Below are 26,429 nucleotides of genomic sequence, written 5' to 3' on the forward strand. Positions count from 1 at the left end.
TTGTCTGGTAGCAGGAACATGCACAGAAAGGCTTCTGATTACAATGTTGACCGGCATGGAAGTGACAGAGGAGCAAGGTTAAATAGCGACTCCCACATCCTGATGGGAACAGGTGAACAGAGGGGATGATGCACACAAGTTCAATTCCACCAGTGGCCACCGGGGGAGCCCAAAATCCAATTTCACAACAGGGGTGGTAGCGGACATACGGGTTTCAGCCTCACTAGCTGCCTGAACATCTACCGCAGTAACATCCACAGCTGAGGTTGTACACTTGAGAGCTGACAACCTGCCCTCCAGCTGCTGGATGTACTGCTGCAGTTGCTGCTCATCTGCCATTACTAGCCAGACAATGGCACTAATATAATGTTAAGGTTGACGGAACACACTGAATAAAATATAAAGATAAGATGCGTTTGCAACCAGGGGTCCACTGTGCAGAGATGGCAACTGCTGCTCAGTAATGGCGGACAGTGTATGGCGGTACAGCACCAAACAAACACGGGTTAACCGTCACCCGGTGTGAACTATAGCAGACTCTGTTGCCTCATAGAGCTGCTATAAATTAATATAAGAGCACCATACCCTGTTAGCTGTCACAGGGCACAGCAGATTAAGCACAAGAGAAGTCACTACACTCAGCCCCCTAGAACGTGGCACTGGCGAATGCCACTTACAGATGCTAGCTATCTGATTTGGTGCAAGGTGTGCACACGGCATTGCACAAGCGATGCCACTACTTGGCGCTGTCTTTACTCCAAACTTCCAAGCACAGAGGGTAGGGGCTCATTAGGAGCTAGCACCAGAGACATACACGCTTGCACACACACTACAATTTCAGAGTATATTAGCGGATGGCTGTGCGGCCGTGAGATCCTTTTATAGCTGCAGTCTTCAAGGACCTTACCAATAGACCAATCTGAGCTGCTTGAGGACCTGGGCATGTGACCTCCGACCACCAATGAGTGGTCATCTCATGGCATGCTTCAGAAGGCCAAAATCAGGACTTAGTCCCAGAAGCGTCTGCTCGCCGCTGACTAATGCTGGTTGCTATAGCTGGACCCGTGGAGGCAGCAGCAACCAAACACACAGCATTATCTTGCACAAGATCCTGAGCCCAACATCTCTGCTGAGCAGGGTCTTCTGCGGCTGAAAAAGAATGGGAGACCACAGAAGAAATGGCTTAAGATTCCCCCTGTGCAGTGGTGGGATCTCGATGCCTAACACCCTGCCTTTGTATATTCATTCTTCTTATGATTCTATTCAGTTTGGTCTTCATAACATTTTATGATTTTGGCTTGTTTTGTGCAGAAGTTATCTGTGTCTACACTCTCCTTGTATCTGCTTTTTCTGTGTTATCTAATTAATAAAGATTCATTTTAAATACTTGTAGTCTATAGTCAGTAAGGTCAGCAGTGCCAGGTTTCCCTGACAACTTCCTTAAATCTTAGGCTAGAGCATTCTCTGAAATAACTAAGCAGCTGCACAGTTCTCTCGATCTGTGTAATTAACGATGAGCAGGAGAGATGAAGCTGAACTTGCTAATATGTTAGTTAAAAAATAGGGATAGGCAAACCCGAACAGTAAAGTTGGGAGTCCGTATTAGACACCTAATGTCCATGCACGGGCCACGAACACAAACTTCACCACCAACTTTTTTTTTATTTATTTTACTAAAAAAAAGCAAACTTATACTCACCTTTCAACAAATAATCCATTTGTCCCACAGCGAGGTCCACATTGCTGAGTGATGGCATGATGCGGCCGCTCAGCTCGGCATCCAGGAAACACTTGCACAGACTAGTCACCTGAGTGTGGGCCTCTCTTTCTATATGTTACTGTAAAAGTCAGAAGGATGGTAAAACCTAGGATTTACCAGTCAATCTGGACATTCACCGAGGCCGTCGGTAAAAGCTCAAAATGAAAAGTAAAATTGGACTTTTACCGGTGAAGTCTTGGTAAATGTTAACATTTCTCAACAGCGTTGGTAAAAGTCAGATGTATTCCATATAAACGAACGATTTTGGACTTTTACCTGGGCGATTTGATAAATCTTTACATTTACCAGCATGTGTTGGTAAAAGTAACTTTGAGTCACAGAATTCTGACTCTGACCAGCAGATGATGGTGGTAAAAGTTAACTAAACGCAATTTCCGACTCTGATGAAGGCCTTAATCGTTAGAAATATTTTTATTCTTCAAAATGCAAATGAACAAAGACAAATAGGAAAATGCAAATAGAAAACATTTATGTTGCAAAATACTTCTCAAAAATGATAAATTAATGCAAATACAAGAATAACGCAACTTCAAAACTACAGATACCTTTCCCACTCTGTCCTCCATTTCCTCGCCCGCGGTGGCTTAAACTTTTTATTACACTCTTCTCAGCTACATTTACCAAGAAGCCGTGGTAAATGTGCACATTTACCAACTGCGCTTGGTTAAAGTCAGATGTTCCATCTTCACACCAGATATTTCTGACTTTTACCAACGCTGTTGAGAAATGTTAACATTTACCAAGACTTCACCGGTAAAAGTCCAATTTTACTTTTCATTTTGAGCTTTTACCGACGGCCTCGGTGAATGTCCAGATTGACCGGTAAATCCTAGGTTTTACCGTCCTTCTGACTTTTACAGTAACATATATAATATTTAGTAATTAACACTAGGACTACTGGACTGGTGACCCACCTAGAACTACCGAATGGAGTCATTTTGACTCTTGGCTTGTTTTTGTTTATTTTTTAGAGTTTCTTGCTCCTGATATTGTTGTAACTTTAATTTATAGAATGTATAGAATGTATATAGAATGTATAGAATGAAAAATAGCAAGAATATTGTCAGGCTTTAGCGTAGTTCTTCTAGCCATATGAGCAATTAGAAAAAAATGCAGACCGTATTCTACAGAACTATGTAGTCCACTCGAGAGTTCACTGGCTCACTGACGGATGTCCTGTATATGTCCTGTGTATGTCAAGCATATTTGCAAAAATGCTTATTATTCTAACTTAGTCAAAAAAGTTGAAAAACGATAAAGGTTGCACCATTATTTACCAAGAATGATTACTCTAGAACAGTGAAAATGCATTACTGCCACAGAAAATAGGAAAAAAGTTTATTTTATATAATGTACACATGAAATATTTATCTGCAAAAATTGCTATGAAAAAAGGAAGGTAATTTGTGCATAAATTGGCCAATATATGTGAGCTCAGTTGCCACGTCAACTCGACACCTAACAACAGGTGTCTACAATCATGGAATCAGTGAGTGGGCTTGTATATAGGGCTATATATATTCACTGTGCTGTTTTGTGAAATGATGTGTATCACACTCAACATGGACCAGAGGAAGCAAAGGAAAGAGTTGTCTCAGGAGATTAGAAAGAAAAATATAGACAAACATGTTAAAGGTAAAAGTTATAAGACCATCATCAAGCAGCTTGATGTTCCTGTGACTACAGTTGCACATATTATTCAGAAATTTAAGATCCATGGGACTGTAGTCAAACTCCCTGGACGTGGTCGCAGGAGGAAAATTGATGACAAATCAAAGAGATGAATAATACGAATGGTAACAAAGAGCCCAGAAAAACTTCTAAGCAGATTAAAGGTGAACTTCAAGCTCAAGAAACGTCAGTCTCAGAGCGCACCATCCGTCATTGTATGAGCCAAAGTGGGCTTCATGGGAGACGACCAAGGCGGACACCATTGTTGAAAAAAAATCATAAAAAAGCCATTGGAATTTGCCACACTACATGTTGACAAGCCACAAGGCTCCTGGAAGAGTGTCCTATGGACACATGAGACAAAAATGGAACTTTTTGGCAAGGCACATCAGCTCTATGTTAACAGATGGAAAAATGAAGCATATCTAGAACAGAACACTGTCCCTACTGTGAAACATGGAGGAGGCTCTGTTAAGTTTTGGGGCTGCTTTGCTGCATCTGTCACAGGGTGTCTATAATCTGTGCAGAGTACAATGAAATCTCAAGACTATCAAGGGATTCTAGAGAGAAATGTGCTGCCTAGTGTCAGAAAGTGTGGTCTCAGTCGCAGGTCATGGGTCTTGCAACAGGAAAATGACCCAAAACACTCAGCTAAAACACCCAAGAATGGCTAAGAGGAAAATATTGGACTATTCTGAAGTGGCCTTCTATGAGCCCTGAACTAAATCCTATTGAGCATCTTTGGAAAAAGCTGAAACATGCCATCTAGAAAAGGCAACCTTCAAACATGAGACAACTGGAGCAGTTTGCTCTTGAGGAGTGGGCAAAAATACCTGTCGAGGGGTGCAGAAGTCTCATTGACAGTTACAGGAATCGTTTGATTGCAGTGATTGCCTCAAAAGGTTATGCAGAGTACCATCATTTATATCTAGGTCTATTTCATGAGTTTTATTTTTTTTAATTTATGAGGAAGCATGGTTGAAATGTAGTGATGAACGAACGTGCTCGCCACTTCTCGTTACTCGCCCGAGTATCAGTGTGGTCGGTCTACTCGCCGAGCACAGAGCATTTCCGCGATTATTCGGTGGTGACTGGTGTCTCCACCCAGCATTTTTGATGGACTTTAGAGACCCAATCATGCTGCAGGGATTGTCTGCCAGACCATGAAATGCCGCAGCCATCTTTGTTGTGGTCGTGCAGTGATTGGCTTGGCCGCACAGCATCATCCAGAGTATAAGAGACATGGGGCCGCCCTGCTCGCCGCATTCTGCTCCGGATTCAGCGAGAATAGGGAGAGCTGCTAATTATATACAGCACTATTTTGCATTAAAAAAAAACAGGACACATATTTGGCTGTGTGGAATTTCCGTGACAGGCCTCATATATCTGTGTGCTCCAAGTTTGGGCACTGTAGGCTGGTTTACCCCTTTTTTTGCTGTCTGTTACTCTACTTATATACAGCAATATTTTGCATTCAGAAAATACAGGCCACATATTTGGCAGTGTGGTATTTCCTTAACAGGCCTCATATATCTGCGTACTCCAAGTTTGGGCATTGTAGGCTAATTTTCCACTGTTTTTGCTGTCTGTTACTCTAATTATATACAGCACTATTTTGCATAAAAAAATATAAAAAGGCCATATGTTTGGCAGTGTGGTATTTCTGTGACAGGCCTCATATCTGCATGCTCCAAGTTTGGGCATTGTAGGCCGGTGTACCACTTTTTTGCTGTCTGTTACTTTACTTATATACAGCACTATTTTGCATTCAGAAAATACAGGCCACATATTTGGCAGTGTGATATTTCCGTGACAGACCTCATATATCTGCGTACTACAAGTTTGGGCATTGTAGGCCGGTTTTCCACTGTTTTTGCTGTCTGTTACTCTAATTATATACAGCACTATTTTGCATAAAAATATATAAAAAGGCCACATATTTGGCAGTGTGGTATTTCCGTGATAGTTAGGCCTCATATATCTGAGTGCTCTGAGTTTCTGCATTGCAGGCCGGTTTACCACTTTTTTTTGCTGTCTGTTACTCTACTTATATCCAGCACTATTTCTAAGGACTGGCGGAATGCACCAAATAATGATATTAGAGAATATGAGGTGCGTTCGCTGTCCGGGGTCCACCGTGCAGAGATGACACCGGATGCGGAGTAATGGCAGATGGACGCTTACTCACACGTGGGTTAGACCTCCCCCAGTGTGAATGGAAGCGAACTCTGTTGCTTCACAGAGTCGCTGTAAATACGCTGCGCCCTGTTAACAGTCACAGGGAGCAGCTGAAAGACACTAGTGGGATCCCTGTGAATCACCCCCACTAAACTGGTGATTGGACTCTCTCTGACCCTCGGTGGCTTTTGAGCCCGCGCCTGAGGACGCACTGAGTTAGATGCTGAGTCCAAGCAGGAATTCCCACCCTACACTGACCAGCTGTCAGGAAAGCACACTGATTGCTGCCATACAGGAGGACATTGCGAATAGACACAGAATCGTGTGCTAAGTGTGCAGGTAGCACTGTTGAGCGCTAGGTAGCTTCCACCATTAACGAGCAGTCATCAACACCAGGAATGGGAATCATTAAGGAGCTTTCATCCATCGACAGACATTCATCTACTCACACACATTATCAAGTTTATACTAGCGCATGGCCGGAAGACACGGGCATGGGCACAGGAACCCGCGAATGCTGGCCGTAATTAAGGAGGAATGGGGTCTGCCCAGTGGAATCGGCTAAGGCGTTGTTCAGTGCAAATTCGGCCCACGGTAGCAAGGATGCCCAGTCATTCTGCCTGGCTTAGACAAAATGTCACAAGTATGTGACCAGGGTCTGGTTTGCCCTCACTTCCAACCCATTCGTCTCGGGATGGTATGCTGAAGAGAGATTCAGCTCGATGCTGAGAAGACGTCAAAGCTCTCTCCAGAACTGAGACGCAAACTGGGGACCCCGGTCACTGACAATTTTGACTGGCATACTGTGTAGGCGGAAAACGTGTTTGATAAACAATGACGTGGAAATGGCACCAAGTGCACCATTTTGGAAAAATGATCGATGACTACCCAAATAATGGTGCAGCTACAAGACTTGGGTAAGCCCACCACAAAGTCCATCCTGACCATTTTCCAGGGCCTGTCCGCCACTGGCAGGGGGTAAAGTAGCCCAGCAGGCCGTTGTCGAGGAGACTTATTCTTGGCGCAGGAGACACATGCCAGAATATAGTCTCCAATGTCACTGGCCATATGTGGCCACCAGTACATCCTAGCCTGAAGCTCAGATGTCCTCTTGGTCCCAAAGTGTCCACCCACCCTGGACGAGTGAGCCCAAGAGAGAACCTCCGGTTGCAAATTAGATGGCACAAAAGTCTTGCCCTGGGGCACAGACTCTAGCGAAACTGGGGCCACGGTCCTCAGGCTCTCAGAAGGGAAAATAAGCTGAGGTTCCTCCTCTGCTGATGACACTATGGAGTGGGAGAGAGCATCGGCACGAATGTTCTTCTCCCCGGAAAGAAAATGGAGGGTGAAATGGAACCGGGAGAAGAACAGAGACCATCTAGCCTGGCGAGAATTTAGCCGCTGGGCAGTCTGTATATACACCAAATTTTTGTGGTCGGTGTAAACGTGGAAGGGAAAGTGAGCCCCCTCCAGGTGTCATCTCCACTCTGAGAAAGCCAACTTCATGGCTTGCAACTCCCTGTCCCTGATAGAATAATTCCTCTCTGCTGGTGTGAAGGTCTTGGAGAAGAAGAAGCAAGGATACTTCCGACCTTGAGCATCTTTCTGGAAGAGGGCTGCTCCAACACCGACGGAAGAGGCATCCACCTCCATGATAAATGGTTTATCAACATCGGGTAGATGTAAAATGGGAGCGCCAGCGAAGTGTGATTAATAGAGAGAAAGGCCTTGAAACCTCCTCCAAACACAATTTGGGATTTGCTCTCTTCTTGGTGAGGGCAACCAAGGGAGCTACCAAAGTTGAGAAGTGGGGAATGAACTGGCGATAATAATTAATGAACCCCATAAAGCGCTGCACCACTTTAAGAGAATGGGATTCCTGCCAGTCCATCAAAGCCTGTAGCTTGGAAGCTCCATGGCCAATCCCCGGGCAGAGATGATATAGCCAAGGAAAGGCAAGGATTCCTGCTCAAACACACACTTCTCCAACTTGGCATAGAGGGAGTTTGCCCATAGGAGGTCGAAGACTTTGCAAACATCTCTCCGGTGGGGTCTATATCAGCAGAGTAGATGAGAATATCATCCAGATAGACTACGACCGAGGTGGAGAGCATATCCCGGAAGATATCATTTGCAAAGTCTTGGAAAACGGCAAGGGCATTAAAGAGCATGAAGGGCATCACCAGGTATTCATAGTGCCCGTCCGTGGTGTTAAATGCCGTCTTCCATTTTTCCCCCTCACGGATGTGAATCAGGTTTTAAGTACCCCGCAGATCAAGTTTAGTTAATACCCTCGCTCCCCACAACCTATCGAATAGCTCTGATATCAGAGGCAGAAGGTATTTGTTCTTAACGGTGATGGCGTTAAGACCCCTGTGATCACTGCATGGACATATTTCTCTGTTCTTCTGCACAAAGAAGAACCCAGTCCCTGCAGGTGACACTGACTTCCTAATGAATCCTCTTGCCAGATTCTCCTGGATGTATTGGGACATTGCCTCTGTCTCCGCAAGAGACAGGGGATAGACTCGACCCCAGGGAGGCTCTGCACTAGGCAAGAGGTTAATAGGACAGTCATAGGGGCGGTGGGGTGGAAGGATCTCCACAGCCCTCTTGGAGAATACGTCCGCATAGGGCCAATAGTACTTGTGGAGAGAGGAAATATCTGCGGGTACTTCAGTAGTAGAAACGCACTCCCTCAGACATCTACCCTCACAAGATTCACTCCATCCCAAAATTCTCCCTGTGGACCAGTCTATATGTGGGGAGTGGTAACGTAGCCAGGATATCCCAAGCATAGCCTAGAGAGGGGCCATGGATATTGCCCCCCCCAGCTACAAATACCAGTCCGCAGCAGTCCCAGAAATGGCGAATCTGTAAGATGTGCCAATTCCGGCACTTAGCCCCTCTCTTCCCACTCCCGTGTAGCGGTTGGATATGGGGCAATAAGGGGTTAATGTCACCTTGCTATTGTAAGGTGACATTAAGCCGGGTTAATAACGGAGAGGCGTCAATAAGACGCCTATCCATTGTTAATCCAATAGTAATAAAGGGTTAATAAAACACACACACATTAGGAAAAAAAGTATTTTAATATTCATCATTTAACCATATTTACCATACTTCAGCGCCTGCAAAAAACGTAAAATAATAAACCGTATACTACCTGTCTGCCGTAGTCCAATTAATAACGAGTGTCCCACGATGATCTCCCCTATAGAACAGTGACATCGGGTGATGTCACTGCTCTATAGAATCATCAGTGACACACTGACAGGAGACAATGGCTCCTGCAGTGCATCACTGAGAGGTTACCTTAGGACAAAGTCTCACTTTATGGCAATTGCTGCCTGGGAAAATGTCTCACACAGCAATGCCAAAAGTGAGACTTGGGACTAATTTTTTCCAGCGACGCAGGAATACAGTGCGGAAGGATACCTTCCTCCCATCATTGTATTCCTGAAGCCCCTAGAGAGCGGTCGCATCAGCTGATGCTGCCCTTCTCCATGGGAGATCGTCGTGGGACACTCATGGATTTCTGCAGACAGGGAGTATATTGGTTGTTTGTTATTTTAATCTTTTTTACAGATGACACTGGCTTCGGGGAACAAAGTGACAAGTAAAGGTGAGAAAGAAATCTATGTTTAATGTACTGTATGTCTGTATGTATGTATTGTATGTAATGTATGAATATATTGTATGTAGTATGTATGTAGTATGTATGTTTTGTTTTGTTTTTTTGCATTTTTTTTACATTCAACACATTAGCCGGATGATGGGACTACTACTATCCCATCATTGGCTAATGTGTCAATCACTGTCACTGTTGCAGGCATCGTCCGATGGGACTACAAGTCCCATCGGACGATGCCTGCACACACGCTCAGAGCCCTGGCAGCCCGCACAGAGTCCAGGCACGCTCACAGAGCCCCGGCATGCCGCACAGAGTCCTGCACAGAGCCCCGGCATGCCGCACAGAGCCCCGGCACGCTGCACAGAGCCCCGACACGCCGCACAGAGCCCCGCACAGAGCCACAGCACGCCACACAGAGCCCCGCACAGAGCCCCGGCATGCCACACAGAGCTCCAGCACACCGCACAGAGCCCCGGCACGCCACACAGAGCCCCGGCACATCGCACAGAGCCCCGACACGGGGCACAGAGCCCCGCACAGAGCCCCGGCATGCTGCACAGATCCCCGACACACTGCACAGAGCCCCGACATGCCGCACAGAGCCCCGCACAGAGCCACAGCACGCCACACAGAGCCCTGCACAGAGCCCCGGCATGCCGCACAGAACCCCCGAGATGCCCGTACAGATCCCCGGCAGGCCGCACAGACCCCGTCTGCACACACAGACACTCACAGTGTCTGCCCACACACCGCCCACACTCTTCCCCCCTCTGGAACAGGATGTAGAATAACAGAAAGGGCTTATTTACATTCCAATATTTGTGTCCCATTGACTTGCATTGGTATTGGGTATCGGTATCGGCGATATCCGATATTTTTTGGATATCAGCCAATCCAATCAGATACCGATATTTCTTGATATCGGAAGGTATCGCTCAACACTACTTGTCATGCAATGCACTTCATTACAAGTCTCAGAGACCCACACCCCTTCATTGGGTCTACTTCTTAACTCTGTCTCCTGCAATGTCTCTTTTTTACCTGCCACTAGATGACCAGGGTGAACATGCTCTGTACTGTTAAAGGCCAGTGAATTTTTGGCAAGGACACTGTGATGGAACTTTTTTATTTAGTAAAAAAAGGACCCCACATTGGGGAATTGGGCATTACATTACATTGGGCATTACATTACATTGGGCCTACTTCTTAACTCTGTCTCCTGCAATGTGTCCTTTAACTGCCACTAAATGATGAGGTTGAACGTTCTCTGTACGGTGAATTTTGGGCAAGGGGGCTGTGATGGCACTATTTTATTTAGCTAAAAAAGGACCCCACATTGGGGAATTGGGCATTACATTACATTGGGCCTACTTCTTAACTCTGACTCCTTCAATGTGTCCTTTAACTGCCACTAGATGACCAGGGTGAATGTGCTCTGTACGGTGAATTTTGGGCAAGGGGGCTGTGATGGCACTATTTTATTTAGCAAAATAATAACCCCCCTTTGGAGAATTGTTTGTCAGCTCCCTACTTCTTAACTCTGTCTCCTGCAATGTGCCCTTTAACTGCCACTAGATGACCAGGGTGAATGTGCTCTGTACAATGAATCTTGGGCAAGAGGCTGTGATGGCACTATTTTATTTAGCAAAAAAAGGACCCCACATTGGGGAATTAAGCATTACATTACATTGGGCCTACTTCTTAACTCTGACTACTGCAATGTGTCCTTTAACTGCAACTCGATGACCAGGGTGAATGTGCTCTGTACGGTGAATTGTGGGCAATGGAGACTGTAATGGCACTATTTTATTTAGTAAAAAAAGGACCCCGCATTGGGGAATTGGGCATTACATTACATTGGGCCTACTTATTAACTCTGTTGTCTGCAATATGTCCTTTAACTGCCATTAGCTGGTCACCTTTAACCCCTATAACTTCCTAACAAAAAAAATATGTTTCAAAAATTGTGCTTATTTAAAGTACACAGGTGGGATATGTTATTTTTTAACTAATTTGCGTGACATAACTCCTGTTTAGGGTCATAAAAATTAAAAGTTTGAAAATTGTGAAATTTTTAAAAGTTTTTGCAAATTTACATTTTTTTCACAGATAAAGACAAGAAATTTTGGGGAAGCAAAGTCGGCAGTGAGTGGAGGACAGGAAAACACCTACAGTGCTCATTTTAATGCCAAAAACATCCATTCTTGTTACTTAATCTTGTCAATCTTAATTTACCTCATAATAATAGTTAGGCATTGAAAATTGGGGGTCATTTGGCTAAAGTTGTGGGGGGGTAGGGCTGGCTCAAGTTTTTCGTGGGCCCAGGAAACGTGGACTATGTCACGGTGGTGGAGCAGGGAGAGGTAAGTATTTCAACTTTGCAAGTGCTGTGATCCTGAGAAAGCAGCAGGGCACACTCGTTCGCACTGGCCCTGGCACAGGGCTCCTCAAAGTATGGCGGTGTGTTTGACGGAGGGGGCGCCTCCAACCGGCAGAGACACTTTTGCGTACTATGAGGGGTCCTGTGCCAGTGACGTTGCCAACGAGTATGCCCCACCACCTGATGAAGGAACCTGCACTTTCATCTGCACCTTCCTCTTTGTCCCCGTGTAACGTGGTATAGTATGCGAGAAGGGGAACCTGACTTTCAACAGGGTCAGATTCTGGCTGTCTAGAGTGCAAGGGGAATGTAGTGGTCTGGGTCAATGTACCAGCAGACTCATCTAGCACTGGCTGGGCAATGGGCAGGATGAGGAGGAAACACAGATATAGGCCCAAATAATAAAGTTGGCTAAATGCAGTTCAAAATTGGTAACAGGACTAACCAGGTGGCATTGCTTTGTTCAGTGGAGGACAACTGTAATGAGAGGCTGACACAGTGAGTAGGCCCAAATAAGTAACTAGGCTAAATGCAGTTCAAAATTAGTAACAGGACTAACCAGGCAGCATTGCTTTGTTCAGTGGAGGACAACTGTAATGAGAGGCTGACACAGTTAGTAGGCCCAAATAATAAAGTGGGCCAAATGAAGTTCAAAATTCTTAACAGGAGCAAACAGGTGGCACTGCTTTGTTCAGTGGAGGAGAAAAGCAAGGAGCGGCAGACACCGTTAGTAGGCCCAACCAAACAAGTAGGCCAAATGCAGTTTAATATCTGATATATGCTGGAAATTGAAGCTCAGCTTTTTTCAGTGGAGGAGAAAAGCAAGGAGCGGCAGACACCGTTAGTAGGGCCCAACCAAACTAGTAGGCAAAATGCATTTTCATATTCTAAATATAGGCCAAGCCTGAAGATTGAATCTCAGCTTTGTTCAGTGGTGGAGAACACCAAGGAGCGGCAGACACCGTTATTAGGCCCAACCAAACAAGTAGGCCAAATGCATTTTCATATTCTAAATATAGGCTGAAAGCCTGAAGATTGAAGCTTAGCTTTGTTCAGTGGAGGAGAACACCAAGGAGCGGCAGACACCGTTATTAGGCCCAACCAAACAAGTAGGCCAAATGCATTTTCATATTCTAAATATAGGCCGAAAGCCTGAAGATTGAAGCTCAGCTTTGTTCAGTGGAAGAGAACACCAAGAAGCGGCAGACACCGTTATTAGGCCCAACCAAACAAGTAGGCCAAATGCATTTTCATATTCTAAATATAGGCCGAAAGCCTGAAGGTTGAAGATCAGCTTTGTTCAGTGGAGGACAGCTGTATTGAGTGGCACAGACAGACACAGTTAGTAGGCCTAAAATAAAAAAGCAGGCTCAATGCAGTTTAAAATAGGTTACAGGGGTACACAGGCAGCATTGGTTTGGTCAGCGGAGGACGATTGCAAGGAGTGGCGCAGACTTACTAGGCCTAAAATAAAAAAAGTAGGCTCAGTGCAGTTAAAAATGGGTTACAGGGGTACACAGGCAGCATCGGTTTGGTCAGCGGAGGAAGTTTGCAAGGAGTGGCGCACACTTACTAGGCCTAAAACAAAAAAGTAGGCTCAATGCAGTTTAAAATTTGTTACAGTGGTACACAGGCAGCATTGGTTTGGTCAGCGGAGGACGATTACAAGGAGTGGCGCAGACTTACTAGGCCTAAATTAAAAAAGTAGGCTCAATGCAGTTTAAAATGGGTTACAGGGGTACACAGGTAGCATTGGTTTGGTCAGCAGAGGACGATTGCAAGGAGTGGCGCAGACTTACTAGGCCTAAAATAAAAAAGTAGGCTCAATACAGTTTAAAATGGGTTACAGGGGTACACAGGCAGCATTGGTTTGGTCAGCGGAGGACGATTGCAAGGAGTGGCGCAGACTTACTAGGCCTAAAATAAAAAAAGTAGGCTCAGTGCAGTTTAAAATGGGTTACAGGGGTACACAGGCAGGCAGCATTGGTTTGGTCAGCGGAGGACGATTGCAAGGAGTGGCGCAGACTTACTAGGCCTAAAATAAAAAAGTAGGCTCAATGCAGTTTAAAATAGGTTACAGGGGTACACAGGCAGCATTGATTTGGTCAGCGGAGGATGATTGCAAGGAGTGGCACAAACTTACTAGGTCTAAAATAAAAAAGTTGGCTCTATGCTGTTCTAAACTGGTAACAGGAGTAAACTGGCAGCACTGCTTTGTTCGGTGGAGGACAACTGGAAGAAGTGGCTGACACAGAAAGTTGGCCAAAATAGTAAAGTGGGCTAAATGTCTGCAAAAAAATGTTCCTAAATAAACAGGTGGCAAAGCTAGGTACAGGGGTAGGTTCCTCTGCTGAGTAGCAGACAGTGGTAGTTCGCACACAGTATTCACAGGTCTAAATGGAGGGCAGGGCACCTGTATATTTTTACTATCATCTATCATTTCAACAAATTTGTATTGGCAGTGCCATTGAAGGATTTAACAGCACAGACTAAACAGTGGTGGAGCAGTGAGAAGTAAGTTTTGCAAGTGGTAGAGCACTGTTTGAGCAGGGGGGCACACTCTCTTGTGGGTGGCGGTACTGGCCCAGGGCCCCTCATATTATGACGGTGTGTCTGACGTTGGGTGTGCACCACCACCACCAGAGACACTTCATTGTACTATGAGGGACCCTGTGCCAGTGCCCTCGGCCAAAAGTGGGCACACGCACCTGTCCAGGCAAACGGCACTCGCAAGGGTGCTTGCGCCAAGTGGTGACCACGGCCCCATGGGGGGAGTCAGCCCATTTAGGGAGGTGTAAAAATGGCCTATGGTGGACATTCAGCAGCTGCAAATGGAGGAATTGGAGCAGTCAGTAAGAGGGGTCCAAAAGCAAGACCTTTTTACAGGAAAGCTACGTGTCAGCAGGGGAAAGTGGGGCAAAATAATTAGAAATCCATGATTGGTTCATTTTAATGATGGTAAGATCATCAATATTTTGGGTAGCCAGACTAGTCCGTTTTTCGGTCAGTATTGAACCAGCAGCACTGAATATTCTTTCTGATAGCACACTAGCAGATGGGCAAGCGAGCTCCTGTAATGCATATTCTGCCAATTCAGGCCAGGTGTCTATTTTAGATGCCCAGTAATCAAAGGGGAATGACGTGTGAGGGAGAACATCGATAAGGGAGGAAAAATAGTTCGTAACCATACTGGACAAATGTTGTCTCCTGTCACTTTGAATTGATGCAGCAGTAACTGTCGTGTCTGCGGTCATTGCGAAATCACTCCACAACCTGGTCATAAAACCCCTCTGTCCAATGCCACTTCTGATTTGTGCACCTCTAACACCTCTGCCATGGTGCCCCCTGCAGCTCGTGTGAGAACCATCACCGCCGCTGTGTGCTGGGAATGACTGAACCAAACGGTCTACAAGAGTTGCTTGTTTGGTAGCCAATAGGGCTCAAGGTTCTCATGTGGCATGATATTTTGCAATTTCCCTTTATAGCGTGGATCCAGGAGGCAGGCCAACCAGTAATCGTCATCGGTCATCATTTTGATAATGCGGGGGTCCCTTTTTAGGATACCCAAGGCATAATCAGCCATGAGGGCCAATGTTCCAGGTGTCAAATCACTGCTTGTGCTTGGTTGAGGAGCACTTTCTGGCAAATCAACATCACTTATCTCCCGCAAAAACCCTGTACCTGACCTTGCAACGCCACCAGTTTCTATTGCCCACTGAGAAGCTTCCTCCTCAAATAAAAATTCATCCCCATCATCCTCCTCCTCCTCCTCCTCATCTTCGTCCGCCACCTCGTCCAGGAGAGTTCCCTGAGCAGACAATGGCTGACTGTCATCAAGGCTTCCCTCCTCCTCGGCTGCAGACGCCTGCTCCTTAATGTGCATCAAACTTTGCATCAGCAGACGCATTAGTGGGATGCTCATGCTTAGTATGGCGTTGTCTGCACTCACCAGCCGTGTGCATTCCTCAAAACACTGAAGGACTTGACTATTGTAATATTGTAATATTATAATATAATATAATATATAATATATAATATAATATAATATATAATGTAATATATTGTAATATTGTAATATATTGTAATATTGTAATTGCTATTGTAAGGTGACAATAAGCCAGATTAATAATGGAGAGGCGTCAATTATGACACCTATCCATTATTAATCCATTTGTCTGAAAGGGTTAAAAAACACACACACACATGATTTAAAAGTATTTTAATGAAATAAACACAACGGTTGTTTTAATAATTTATTGCTCTCTCAATCCATTTCCAGGCCCTCGCTTGGCAAAATAATAAATGCACAAGATACATACCCTCAGCTAAACCGTCACGTCCCACGAGGTAATCCATCTGAAGGGGTTAATTATTTTACAGGCAGGAGCCCTGCTAATGCAGCGGTGTGCTCGTGCTTGTAATTCCCCGGTGAATGAATGAAATGTAGGTCATTGACCTACATTTCCTTCAGTCACGGTGATGCGCCCCCTTGTGGATGTCCTCATATGACCTGGAGCGTGGGAAAAAGTTCCCAGGCTGCAGTTCATGAGAACATCCAGCAGGGGCGCATCACCGCGAATCAATGTAAGTACAGATCCAGCTTTCCTTTCAGCACCCAGGGATTACAGGCACGAGCGAGTGCTTTATCGCAGCTCGTGCCTGTAATATTAGTTAACCCCTTCAGATGGATTACCTCGTTGGACGTGATAGGACATCAGAAGGTATGTATCTTGTGCGTTTATTATTTTGCCAAGCGAGGGCCTGGAAATGGATTGAGAGAGCAATAAATTATTAAAACAACCGCTGTGTTTATTTCATTAAAATACTTTTAAATCATGTGTGTGTGTGTTTTTTAACCCTTTCAGACAATTGGATTAATAATGGATAGGTGTCATAATTGACGCCTCTCCATTATTAATCTGGCTTAATGTCACCTTACAATAGCAAGGTGGCATTAACCCTTCATTACCCCATATCCCACCGCTACACGGGAATGGGAAGAGAGTGGCCAAGTGCCAGAATAGGTGCATCTTCCAGATGTGCCTTTTCTGGGGTGGCTGGGGGCAGATGTTTTTAGCCACGGGGGGGCCAATAACCATGGACCCTCTCCTGGCTATTAATATCTGCCCTCAGTGACTGGCTTTACCATTCTGGTGGAGAAAATTGCGCGGGAGCCCACGCCAATTTTTTCCGCCGTTTAACCCTTTATTTTAGCAGCTACAGCGCTGAAATTTTGCACATACACACTACTAACATTAGTAGTGTGGAATATGCAAAAAAAAGGGGATATGAGATGGTTTACTATATGTAAACCAGGTCTCATATCCTGTCGAGTTTGTGCAGGAGAAATGAAAAGCCGGCAATTGAATTACCGGCTTTTCACAGATATCGCGCTGAATGAAATCTAAATACAGAATATATATATATGTGTCTCAATGACATATATATATATATATATATATATATATATATATATATACTGTATATATGTTTTCCCGAACATTTGAGCACATAAATCCATTAGATGTCGGTTTTGCAAGCCTGCGCGAAAATCTCGCAGTACGGATGCCATACGGATTACATACGGAGGATGCCATGCGCAAAATACGCTGACACACCCTGACTACGGATCACTATTTTGGGAACATTACTCCTAATTACGGCCGTATTACGGCCGTAAAATACGGACCGTATTGTCTTACGCCGAGTGTGACGCCGGCCTTTATGTGTGGGAGACTGCTGGAAAAATCAGGCCCATTGTATTACACTACACAGTTTCAGTGGCAGAAAGTGGCTGGAAGATATACCACAAACAGGACTGACGCAGATGCACTTAGTGGCAATATAAATCTCCCTTTTTATGTGCGGGAGACTGCTGAAAAAATGAGGCCCACTGTATTACACTACACAGCTTCAGTGGCAGAAAGTGGCTGGCAGATAAACCACAAACAGGACTGATGCAGATGCACTTAGTGGCAATAGAAATCTCACTTTTTATGTGTGAGAGACTGCTGGAAAAATCTGGCCCACTGTATTACACTACACAGTTTTAGTGACAGAAAATGGCTGGAAGATATATAAAAAAAAGGGAGACTGTACTACAATAACAATCTCCCTACAATTATCTCAGGAAAAGTATGGCAGTCAGCAATAAAAAGGACTGCTGCACACAAAAGTGTGGACAAATAAACAATAGAACGGTGCAGAAAGGAGCAACGGGACTTTTGCTTTTAAAAAAGCAGTTGGTTTGCACAGCGGCGTACAAACAGCAATGCAGCTATCAGGCAGCCTTATAAGCTGCAGAGCTGATGCACAGAAATCTAGCCTCCACTGTCCCTGCAAAGAAAAGGTGGCGTTGGACAGTGGAAATCACTACAGCACAAGCGGTTTGGGGTTAATATTTCCTCCCTAACAATATCCCTGCTTCTGACGAAGCTGCAGCAACCTCTCCCTATGCTCAGATCGGCAGAAGTAAGATGCCGGTCAGCATGCACGCCCCTTTATAGCCCCTGTGACACCGCAGAAAGCAAGCCAATCACTGTCATGCCCTTCTCTAAGATTGTGGGGACCGAGACCTATGTCATCACGCTGCCCACACTCTGCATCCACCTTCATTGGCTGAGAAATGGCACTGAAAGCGTCATACAAAATGCGACTTTGGCGCGAAGATCGTCGACAGCATGGCCGATCCCACGCTGGGATCGGGTCGGGTTTCATGAAACCCGACTTTGCCGAAAGTCGGCGATTTTTGAAAATGTCCGATCCGTTTCGCTCAACCCTAATGAATACATATGCACATGCCAATTTTTAGTTATGTGATTCCATGAATTTAATTTCTGACTATATTTTTCTCACTCCATTTCACCAACTATAGCTAGAGTGCTTCCCGAATAGCTGCATTGGTAACCTGGATACCTGGAGGGCTCCCGATAATCAGCTGTTTGTCGTCGCAGCTGCATGTGTCGTGGCTGTTTCAGTCACTACACATGCATGAATAGCCCAACAAACAGGCTCTCCATGCATGTGTTGTGACTGTGAAACAGCCACGACACATGCAGCTGAGACACCAAACAGCTGATTATCGGGAGCGCTCCAGATATCCAGGTTACCGATGCAGCTATTTGGGAAGCGCTATAGCTATTCAGATAAGGACTCATCTGAAGCTATTCGATCATCCCTAGTGCTTCGCACAAAAATTAGATTTCAATAATTTTTAAACACAGGTTGCAAAAAGCCAAGTAGGTGAATACTTTTGCAAGCTACTGAACATCCTCCCCCCCAGAACTAGGAAATTAGGAGACTGCAGAGTTGTGAGCTGCTCATTACACAGCTTGAGAATAATGTTTGGAAAAGTGTACTGCTGTTTCAGATATTTTGACTTTGCAGTATTAAAATAGTATCAGAGTAATGACTATTTTTCCATACTTTAACTCATTTTAACATGAAACACAATGTTTTGGAATAGGTTAGTAATATACTGTATATTATAACGAATTTTGTAAAATATTGCGAATGTTGTTGCTGTTATATCATACAATGATGTACATTTAATGTAATATGCAGTGAAAAGCTTGGATTTTATATTGTGTAAAGATTTATTATTTACCTACCTGTTTTGACAGTAGTTTCCACACAGGAGTTACCTTCACTGTAATTGTGTTTAGTCCACAGATCCGTTGTCTGCCCAAACAAAATACAAGTAATAACTGTACAAAAACCGTATGACATAGATCTATAAAGTTATGTGGCATTTTAGATTTATCTACGTAAAGCCTTATCATTGCAAAATTAAATGTTGTGTAGGTTTACAATATAATTTGTTTCATTTCCAATCTGATTTAAATAACTCTTCTAGTTGTCAATGATAAAAACCTTATCAATCAAACAACTGAATGGTTTATTAGAACACATTTCTTTTTTCTAGTGAGCCTTCTACCTATATAACCAGATTTTCCTCTGCTGGATACCAACAATGAATGCTTTTATCCACTGAGAGCAATCATAGATATTCATAAGTGACAGCAGTTAATGCATCAACCTTTCATTTTACAGTTAATCTGCTTTAATTATAAAAACTGGAAAACCAGTATAACATTATTCCAGAAATAAGATTGAGGAAAGGATAGGCAATAGGGGTGTTTATACCTGACTTCCTGTTCTTCTTTGATAAGACCAAAACTATATTTTGAGTGTATATCTGAACAAGAGAGGTCTTTTTCCAGAACACTAAAATGAAAATATCTTTGATTATTAATTTGTATGACAAAGTACAGCATTAAATGAGTCATGCAGGACTTTTTGTTATGGAGCTGAGCAATTATCAGTAGGCACTTGCTAACTATGTGTCTTTTCTGCTGTGCAACAACCTCTCCCAGCTTAGTGTGGTCATGGACCACTCCTGATGATGATTCACCTACTTTCATGTGATGTCATGTCAATTGAGCAGTTCCTTCTCTTCTGTCACTGTCATGTTGACTGACAGCTCTCAGATCGGCAGAGTGAAAGAGAAGGAACTGTTCTGTTCCTGTATGTCTATTGCTCCACTCACTGACAGCAAGCAGCCTGAATGGTAAACTTATCATTCATTCTCTGAACTGAAATATCCTGCATGTCTATTGCTGCACTCACTGACAGCAGGCAGCCTAAATGGTATCTGAGCCATTCTATCTTCGGCATTGAATCCGGCATATATCTATATATATTAGTCATCTTATTATGCAATTGTTTGTGTTTATAGATATTTAACTCACTTCTGCTTGTCCTCATGCAGAGAGATCACATAACTGTTTCAAAGCGGTTTATGATCCATGTAGACCTGGACATTTGTTTATCTGATCACTACATTTATTGTGTCTTGCTGTCTCAACTGAGTTAGATTGATTGGTAACGAGAGGGGAAAAAAAAAAGAGAGATCTAAGAGCTATCCTTCTATAAATGTAGACATACTTTGGGGATGCATTCGTGCAGGGGAGCATTCGTGCACTATTATTCGTGTACATATATTCAAAGTACTTTTTTTCTAAGTATTCGGCAGTTATAACATGGCAGTTAGACAGGGCAGGAGACAGGTAAGACAATCTAAATCTATTCACTATTTATTTGGAACAGAACAAATACTCACCATATGTATTTGTATAATCTACTGTATATCCTGGCTGCTGCATTCACTCACATTCACCGCCCTTGCATAAACACTTTACACTCCATCCATATCGGCCCCTCTGTTCTTGCCTCTCCTATGTATAGCACTCATGCTCTGTTCACATTGCTTAACAGTACAGATCCATTCAGTCCCACCATCCAACACAAGAGACGCTCTCACAAATCACTTAACCATCTGTTCACTCTTTCTATCCTCCTTCTCCTAGTAGCTGGAGAAATCTCTCCAAACCCCGGCCCCCCATGTTATAACCAGTCAAACATCCCAATTGCTACATCCAGAAACCCCTCTAACCTTATGAATATTCCATGCATGCCTTCTGTCTCTTTCAATTGTGCCCTATGGAATTCTCGCTCTGTGTGCAATAAACTCTCCTTCATTCATGACTAGTGTTGAGCATTCCGATACCGCAAGTATCGGGTATCGGCCGATACTTGCGGTATCGGAATTCCGATACCGAGATCCGATACTTTTGTGGTAACGGGAATCAGTATCGAAACAACATTAATGTGTAAAATAAAGAATTAAAATAAAAAATATTGATATACTCACCTGTCTGGAGGCCCCTGGACATCACCGCTGGTAACCGGCAGCCTTCTTTGCTTAAAATGAGCGCGTTTATGGCCTTCCATGACGTCACGGTTTCTGATTGGTTGCGTGCCGCTCATGTGACCGCCACGCAACCAATCACAAGCAGTGACGTAATTCTCAGGTCCTAAATTCCTAATTCTAGGAATTTAGGACCTGAGAATTATGTCACGGCTTGTGATTGGTCGCGTGGCAGTCACATGAGCGGCACGCAACCAATCAGAAGCCGTGACGTCATGGAAGGCCATAAATGCGCTCATTTTAAGCAAAGAAGGCTGCCGGTTCACAGCGGTAAGGTCCAGGCTGCATCAGAGAGGTGAGTATATCAATATTTTTTATTTTAATACTTTATTTTACACATTAATATGGATCCCAGGGCCTGAAGGAGAGTTTCCTCTCCTTCAGACCCTGGGAACCATCAGGGATACCTTCCAATACTTGAGTCCCATTCACTTGTATTGGTATCGGGTATCGGTATCGGATCAGATCCGATACTTTGCCGGTATTGGCCGATACTTTCCGATACCGATACTTTCAAGTATCGGACGGTATCGCTCAACACTATTCATGACTTTTTCATTTCTAACTCTCTCAATCTCCTGGCTCTTACTGAAACCTGGATCCAGCAGTCAGACACCACCACTGCTGCTGCTCTTTCATATGGTGGACTATACTTTTCTCATACCCCAAGATCAGACAACAGGGCAGGTGGAGGTGTTGGTCTGCTCCTTTCACCCAAATGTACCTTCCAAGTTATCCCCCAAGTACCCTCACTTGTATTCCCTTCCTTTGAGGTCCATGCTGTCAGACTTTACGTCCCCTTCTCCATGCCAGTAGCGGTGGTGTATCGTCCTCCCGGCCCCTCTCATCAGTTCCTGGATCACTTTGTCACCTGGCTTCCACACTTTCTCTCCTGTGACACCCCCACCCTTATTATGGGTGATTTCAACATCCCCATTGCTTCTCCCCTCTCCCCATCTGCTTCTCACCTTTTATCTCTAACCTCCTCTTTCGGCCTCTCACAGCATGCTAACTCTCCAATGCATGAAGATGGAAACTCCCTTGACTTGGTCTTCTCCCGGCTTTGCTCAGTGGACAATTTCACAAACTCCCCTCTCCCGCTCTCTGACCACAACCATCTTTCATTCTCTATCAAGAACTGCCATCCCACTCAGGTCACCCCCACTTTCCACACTTATAGAAACATACAGGCCATTAACACCCAGAAACTTATGAAGAACTTTCAGTCCTCATTGGCCCCAATCTCCTCCATCTCATGTCCTGATTCTGCTCTGAAGCATTACAATGAAACCCTGCAAAGTGCCCTGGATGAATCTGCACCTCCTATACATAGAACAACTCAGCACAGACGGCGACAACCATGGCACACGCTGCAAACACGTTTCCTGCAGCGGTGCTCCAGGTGCGCTGAACGTCTGTGGAGAAAATCTAATCTACCCGAAGATTTCATCCATTATAAGTTCATTCTTAAAACATACAACTCTGCCCATCACCTCTCCAAACAAACCTATTTCAACACCCTTATCACCTCACTGTCAAATAACCCTAAACGTCTCATTGACACTTTCCAGTCCCTACTCAACCCAAGAGAGCAGGCCCCAACCTCGGATCTCCGCGCTGACGATCTGGCCAATTACTTCAAAGAAAAAATTGACCACATTTGACAGGAAATCATCTCCCAATCTCTTCATACCATGCACTGTCCTCCCTCCCCCACTGCATCTAGTTCACTCTCTGCCTTTGAACCAGTTACAGAAGAAGAAGTAATCAGGCCCCTTGCATCTTCTCGCCCAACCACTTGCACCAGTAACCCCATTCCGTCACACCTCCTCCAGTCCCTTTCCCCAGCTGTCACCTCTCACCTAACAAAAATATTCAACCTTTCTCTCACTTGCGGTATTTTTCCCTCCTCATTTAAGTATGCCATCATACATCCATTACTTAAAAAACCCTCCCTCGACCAAAACTGTGCCGCTAATTATAGACCTGTCTCTAACCTTCCCTTCATCTCCAAACTCCTGGAACGCCTGGTCCACTCCCGTCTTACCCGCTATCTCTCAGATAACTCTCTTCTCGACCCTCTTCAATCTGGCTTCCACTCTTTACACTCTACTGAATCTGCCCTCACTAAAGTCTCTAATGACCTACTAACAGCTAAATCTAATGGTCATTACTCCATGCAAATTCTCTTGGATCTCTCCGCAGCATTCGATACTGTGGATCATGAGCTTCTCCTCACTATGCTCCACTCCATCGGCCTCAAGGACACCGTTCTCTCCTGGTTCTCCTCCTATCTCTCTGACCGATCCTTCACTGTATGTTTTGCTGGTTCCTCCTCCTCTCACCTTCCCCTTACTGTTGGGGTTCCTCAAGGATCAGTCCTAGGCCCCCTCCTCTTCTCTTTGTATACTGCCCCTATTGGACAAACAATCAGTAGATTTGGTTTCCAGTACCATCTCTATGCTGACGACACCCAATTATACACCTCTTCTCCTGTTATCACGCCGACCTTTTAAGAAAACACCAGTGATTGTCTTACCGCTGTCTCTAACATCATGTCCTCCCTCTATCTGAAACTGAACCTGTCAAAAACTGAACTCCTCGTGTTCTCTCCCTCTACTAACCTACCTTTGCCTGACATTGCCATCTCCGTGTGCGGTTCCACCATTACTCCAAAGCAACATGCCCGCTGCCTTGGGGTCATCCTTGATTCCGAGCTTTCATTCACCCCCCACATCCGATCACTGGCTTGCTTTTCTTATCTGCATCTCAAAAACATTTCTAGAATTCACCCTTTTCTTACTTTCGACTCTGCAAAAACTCTTACTGTTTCACTCATTCTTTCTCGTCTGGACTATTGTAACTCTCTACTAATCGGCCTCCCTCTTACCAAACTCTCCCCACTCCAATCTGTCCTGAATGCTGCAGCCAGGATCATATTCCTCACCAACCGTTACACCGATGCCTCTACCTTGTGCCAGTCATTACACTGGCTACCCATCCACTCCAGAATCCAGTACAAAACTACTACCCTCATCCACAAAGCACTCCATGGCTCAGCACCACCCTAAATCTCCTCTCTGGTCTCAGTCTACCACCCTACCCGTGCCCTCCACTCCGCTAATGACCTCAGGTTAGCATCCTCAATAATCAGAACCTCCCACTCCCGTCTCCAAGACTTTACATGTGCTGCGCCGATTCTTTGGAATGCACTACCCAGGTTAATACGATTAATCCCCAATCCTCACAGTTTTAAGCGTGCCCTAAAAACTCATTTGTTCAGATTGGCCTACCACCTCAACGCATTAACCTAACTATCCCTGAGTGGCCTATTTAAAAAAAAACAAAAAAAAAACATAATCAGGTTCCTCGCATCATGTTCTCATACACTTTATGCAGTTAATAGCACTCTGTGTCTGTACTGCTACACACTTAGGCAGTTAACTGGTTCATACAGCTTTACATGAACACCCGAGCCTTACACTATGGCTGGTCCAAATAATTAAAGCAATTGTTACCATCCACCTCTCGTGTCTCCCCTTTTCCTCATAGTTTGTAAGCTTGCGAGCAGGGCCCTCATTCCTCCTGGTATCTATTTTGAACTATGATTTCTGTTATGCTGTAATGTCTATTGTCTGTACAAGTCCCCTCTATAATTTTTAAAGCGCTGCGGAATATGTTGGTGCTATATAAATAAAAATTATTATTATTATTCTATTGATGTGATGTCACAGGAAGTACGAGAATCACTCTCAAGAAAGGTTCGTGACTGCTCTGAGCCAGGAGAGATCATCACAGGGCAGAACAGGCAGGTATTTATCAATGTCCTGTGAATAAGTGCCTAGCCCCATAGAAAAACAATTAAATCCCAGATAATCCCATTAATTTTTTTTTGTAGTTTACTTACCCAATTTTTATAAACTTGCTCTCTGAGGGAATCCAGACATATCGTATTTTTTGAACTTGAATATATCTTACCTAATTGTATAAATGTGAGAAATGAGTAAGAAATCTATAACAATAAATATTTTTTATGTATCACAATTAAAACAGCATATGTGGCTATTTCACATGACTCTATTAATGAGGTTTACCCAATCAATCCATAAACTATTCTAAATGCAGATATGAAAGGAGAATAGGAACTGACCTTGTATCATTTGGGATAGAGAAACCAACAAATCCTAGTAGAGACTCATCATCAGGTTAAACATGAGGACATGCTAACGTTTGGTCACAAGTGACTATAACACAATACTATGGCACTGGTAGTTTAGGTATTTTGGAGCAAAATGTATTATGTGTTTTACTGCTTCACGGGATATCAGGACAGTAAAGCAGCACCTTCTGTAGGACTGAAGAACTACAGGGTTCTTTTTACAGTTCTTCATTCATAACTCCCTTGTTCTTCTCACAAATCAGCTCATATCACAGCTGCTCCACATCCTCTCCCGTTGTGGACACAAATAGTATGGACATCATAAGTCAGTCTCAGACGTAGGCTAAACTACCCAAGGATACACCAATTTGATCTGTTGTGAACAAATTCATGAGAATCTCAATACTAAAATCATTGCAAGTGTTTGTAAAATACACATTAGGCAGAGGAGAGAGAGAGAAGAAACCTTGCTGACTATAAGAGCTTACACTTTACAGGCAAGAGAGAGAACCCCGCTAACCATAAGAGATTACACTCTACAGGCGAGCGAGAGGATTCTGGTAGAAATCTACAGTAGAAAGAGAGGACCCTGCTGGCCATACAGGGGCTTGCGAAAATATTCATCCCTCCTTGGCATTTTTGTGGTTTTGCTATCTCACAACCAGGAATATCATTGGTTTCTTTTGAGGGTTTCTATCATGTGAAGAACATGCCTACAACTGTGAACACTTGGTTTTACTTTCATTGTAAAGCAAACAACAATTAGGACAAAAAAGTTAAAACTTCAGTGTGCATAAGTATTTATCCCCCTAAAGTCACTACTCTATAGAAGTAAAAAATGAATGAAGCGCGGAACTC

The 26,429-nt window shown here is 44.2% G+C and overlaps 1 protein-coding gene across 1 annotated transcript in view; it reads right to left on the reverse strand.

Annotated features, from left to right (window-relative positions):
• LOC143808061 (putative cation-transporting ATPase 13A4) overlaps positions 1-26,429 on the reverse strand; it is a 381,893-nt gene that overhangs the window by 226,075 nt on the left and 129,389 nt on the right. The window contains exons 4-6 of the mRNA XM_077290321.1: positions 25,320-25,390; positions 19,789-19,869; positions 19,254-19,323 (exon numbers count right to left, since the gene is read on the reverse strand). Of these exons, the coding sequence (XP_077146436.1) occupies positions 19,254-19,323; positions 19,789-19,869; positions 25,320-25,390 (222 nt within the window). The remainder of the gene's footprint in view (positions 1-19,253; positions 19,324-19,788; positions 19,870-25,319; positions 25,391-26,429) is intronic.

Source organism: Ranitomeya variabilis, chromosome 2 (genome assembly GCF_051348905.1).
Source record: "Ranitomeya variabilis isolate aRanVar5 chromosome 2, aRanVar5.hap1, whole genome shotgun sequence".
Lineage (NCBI taxonomy): Eukaryota > Metazoa > Chordata > Amphibia > Anura > Dendrobatidae > Ranitomeya > Ranitomeya variabilis.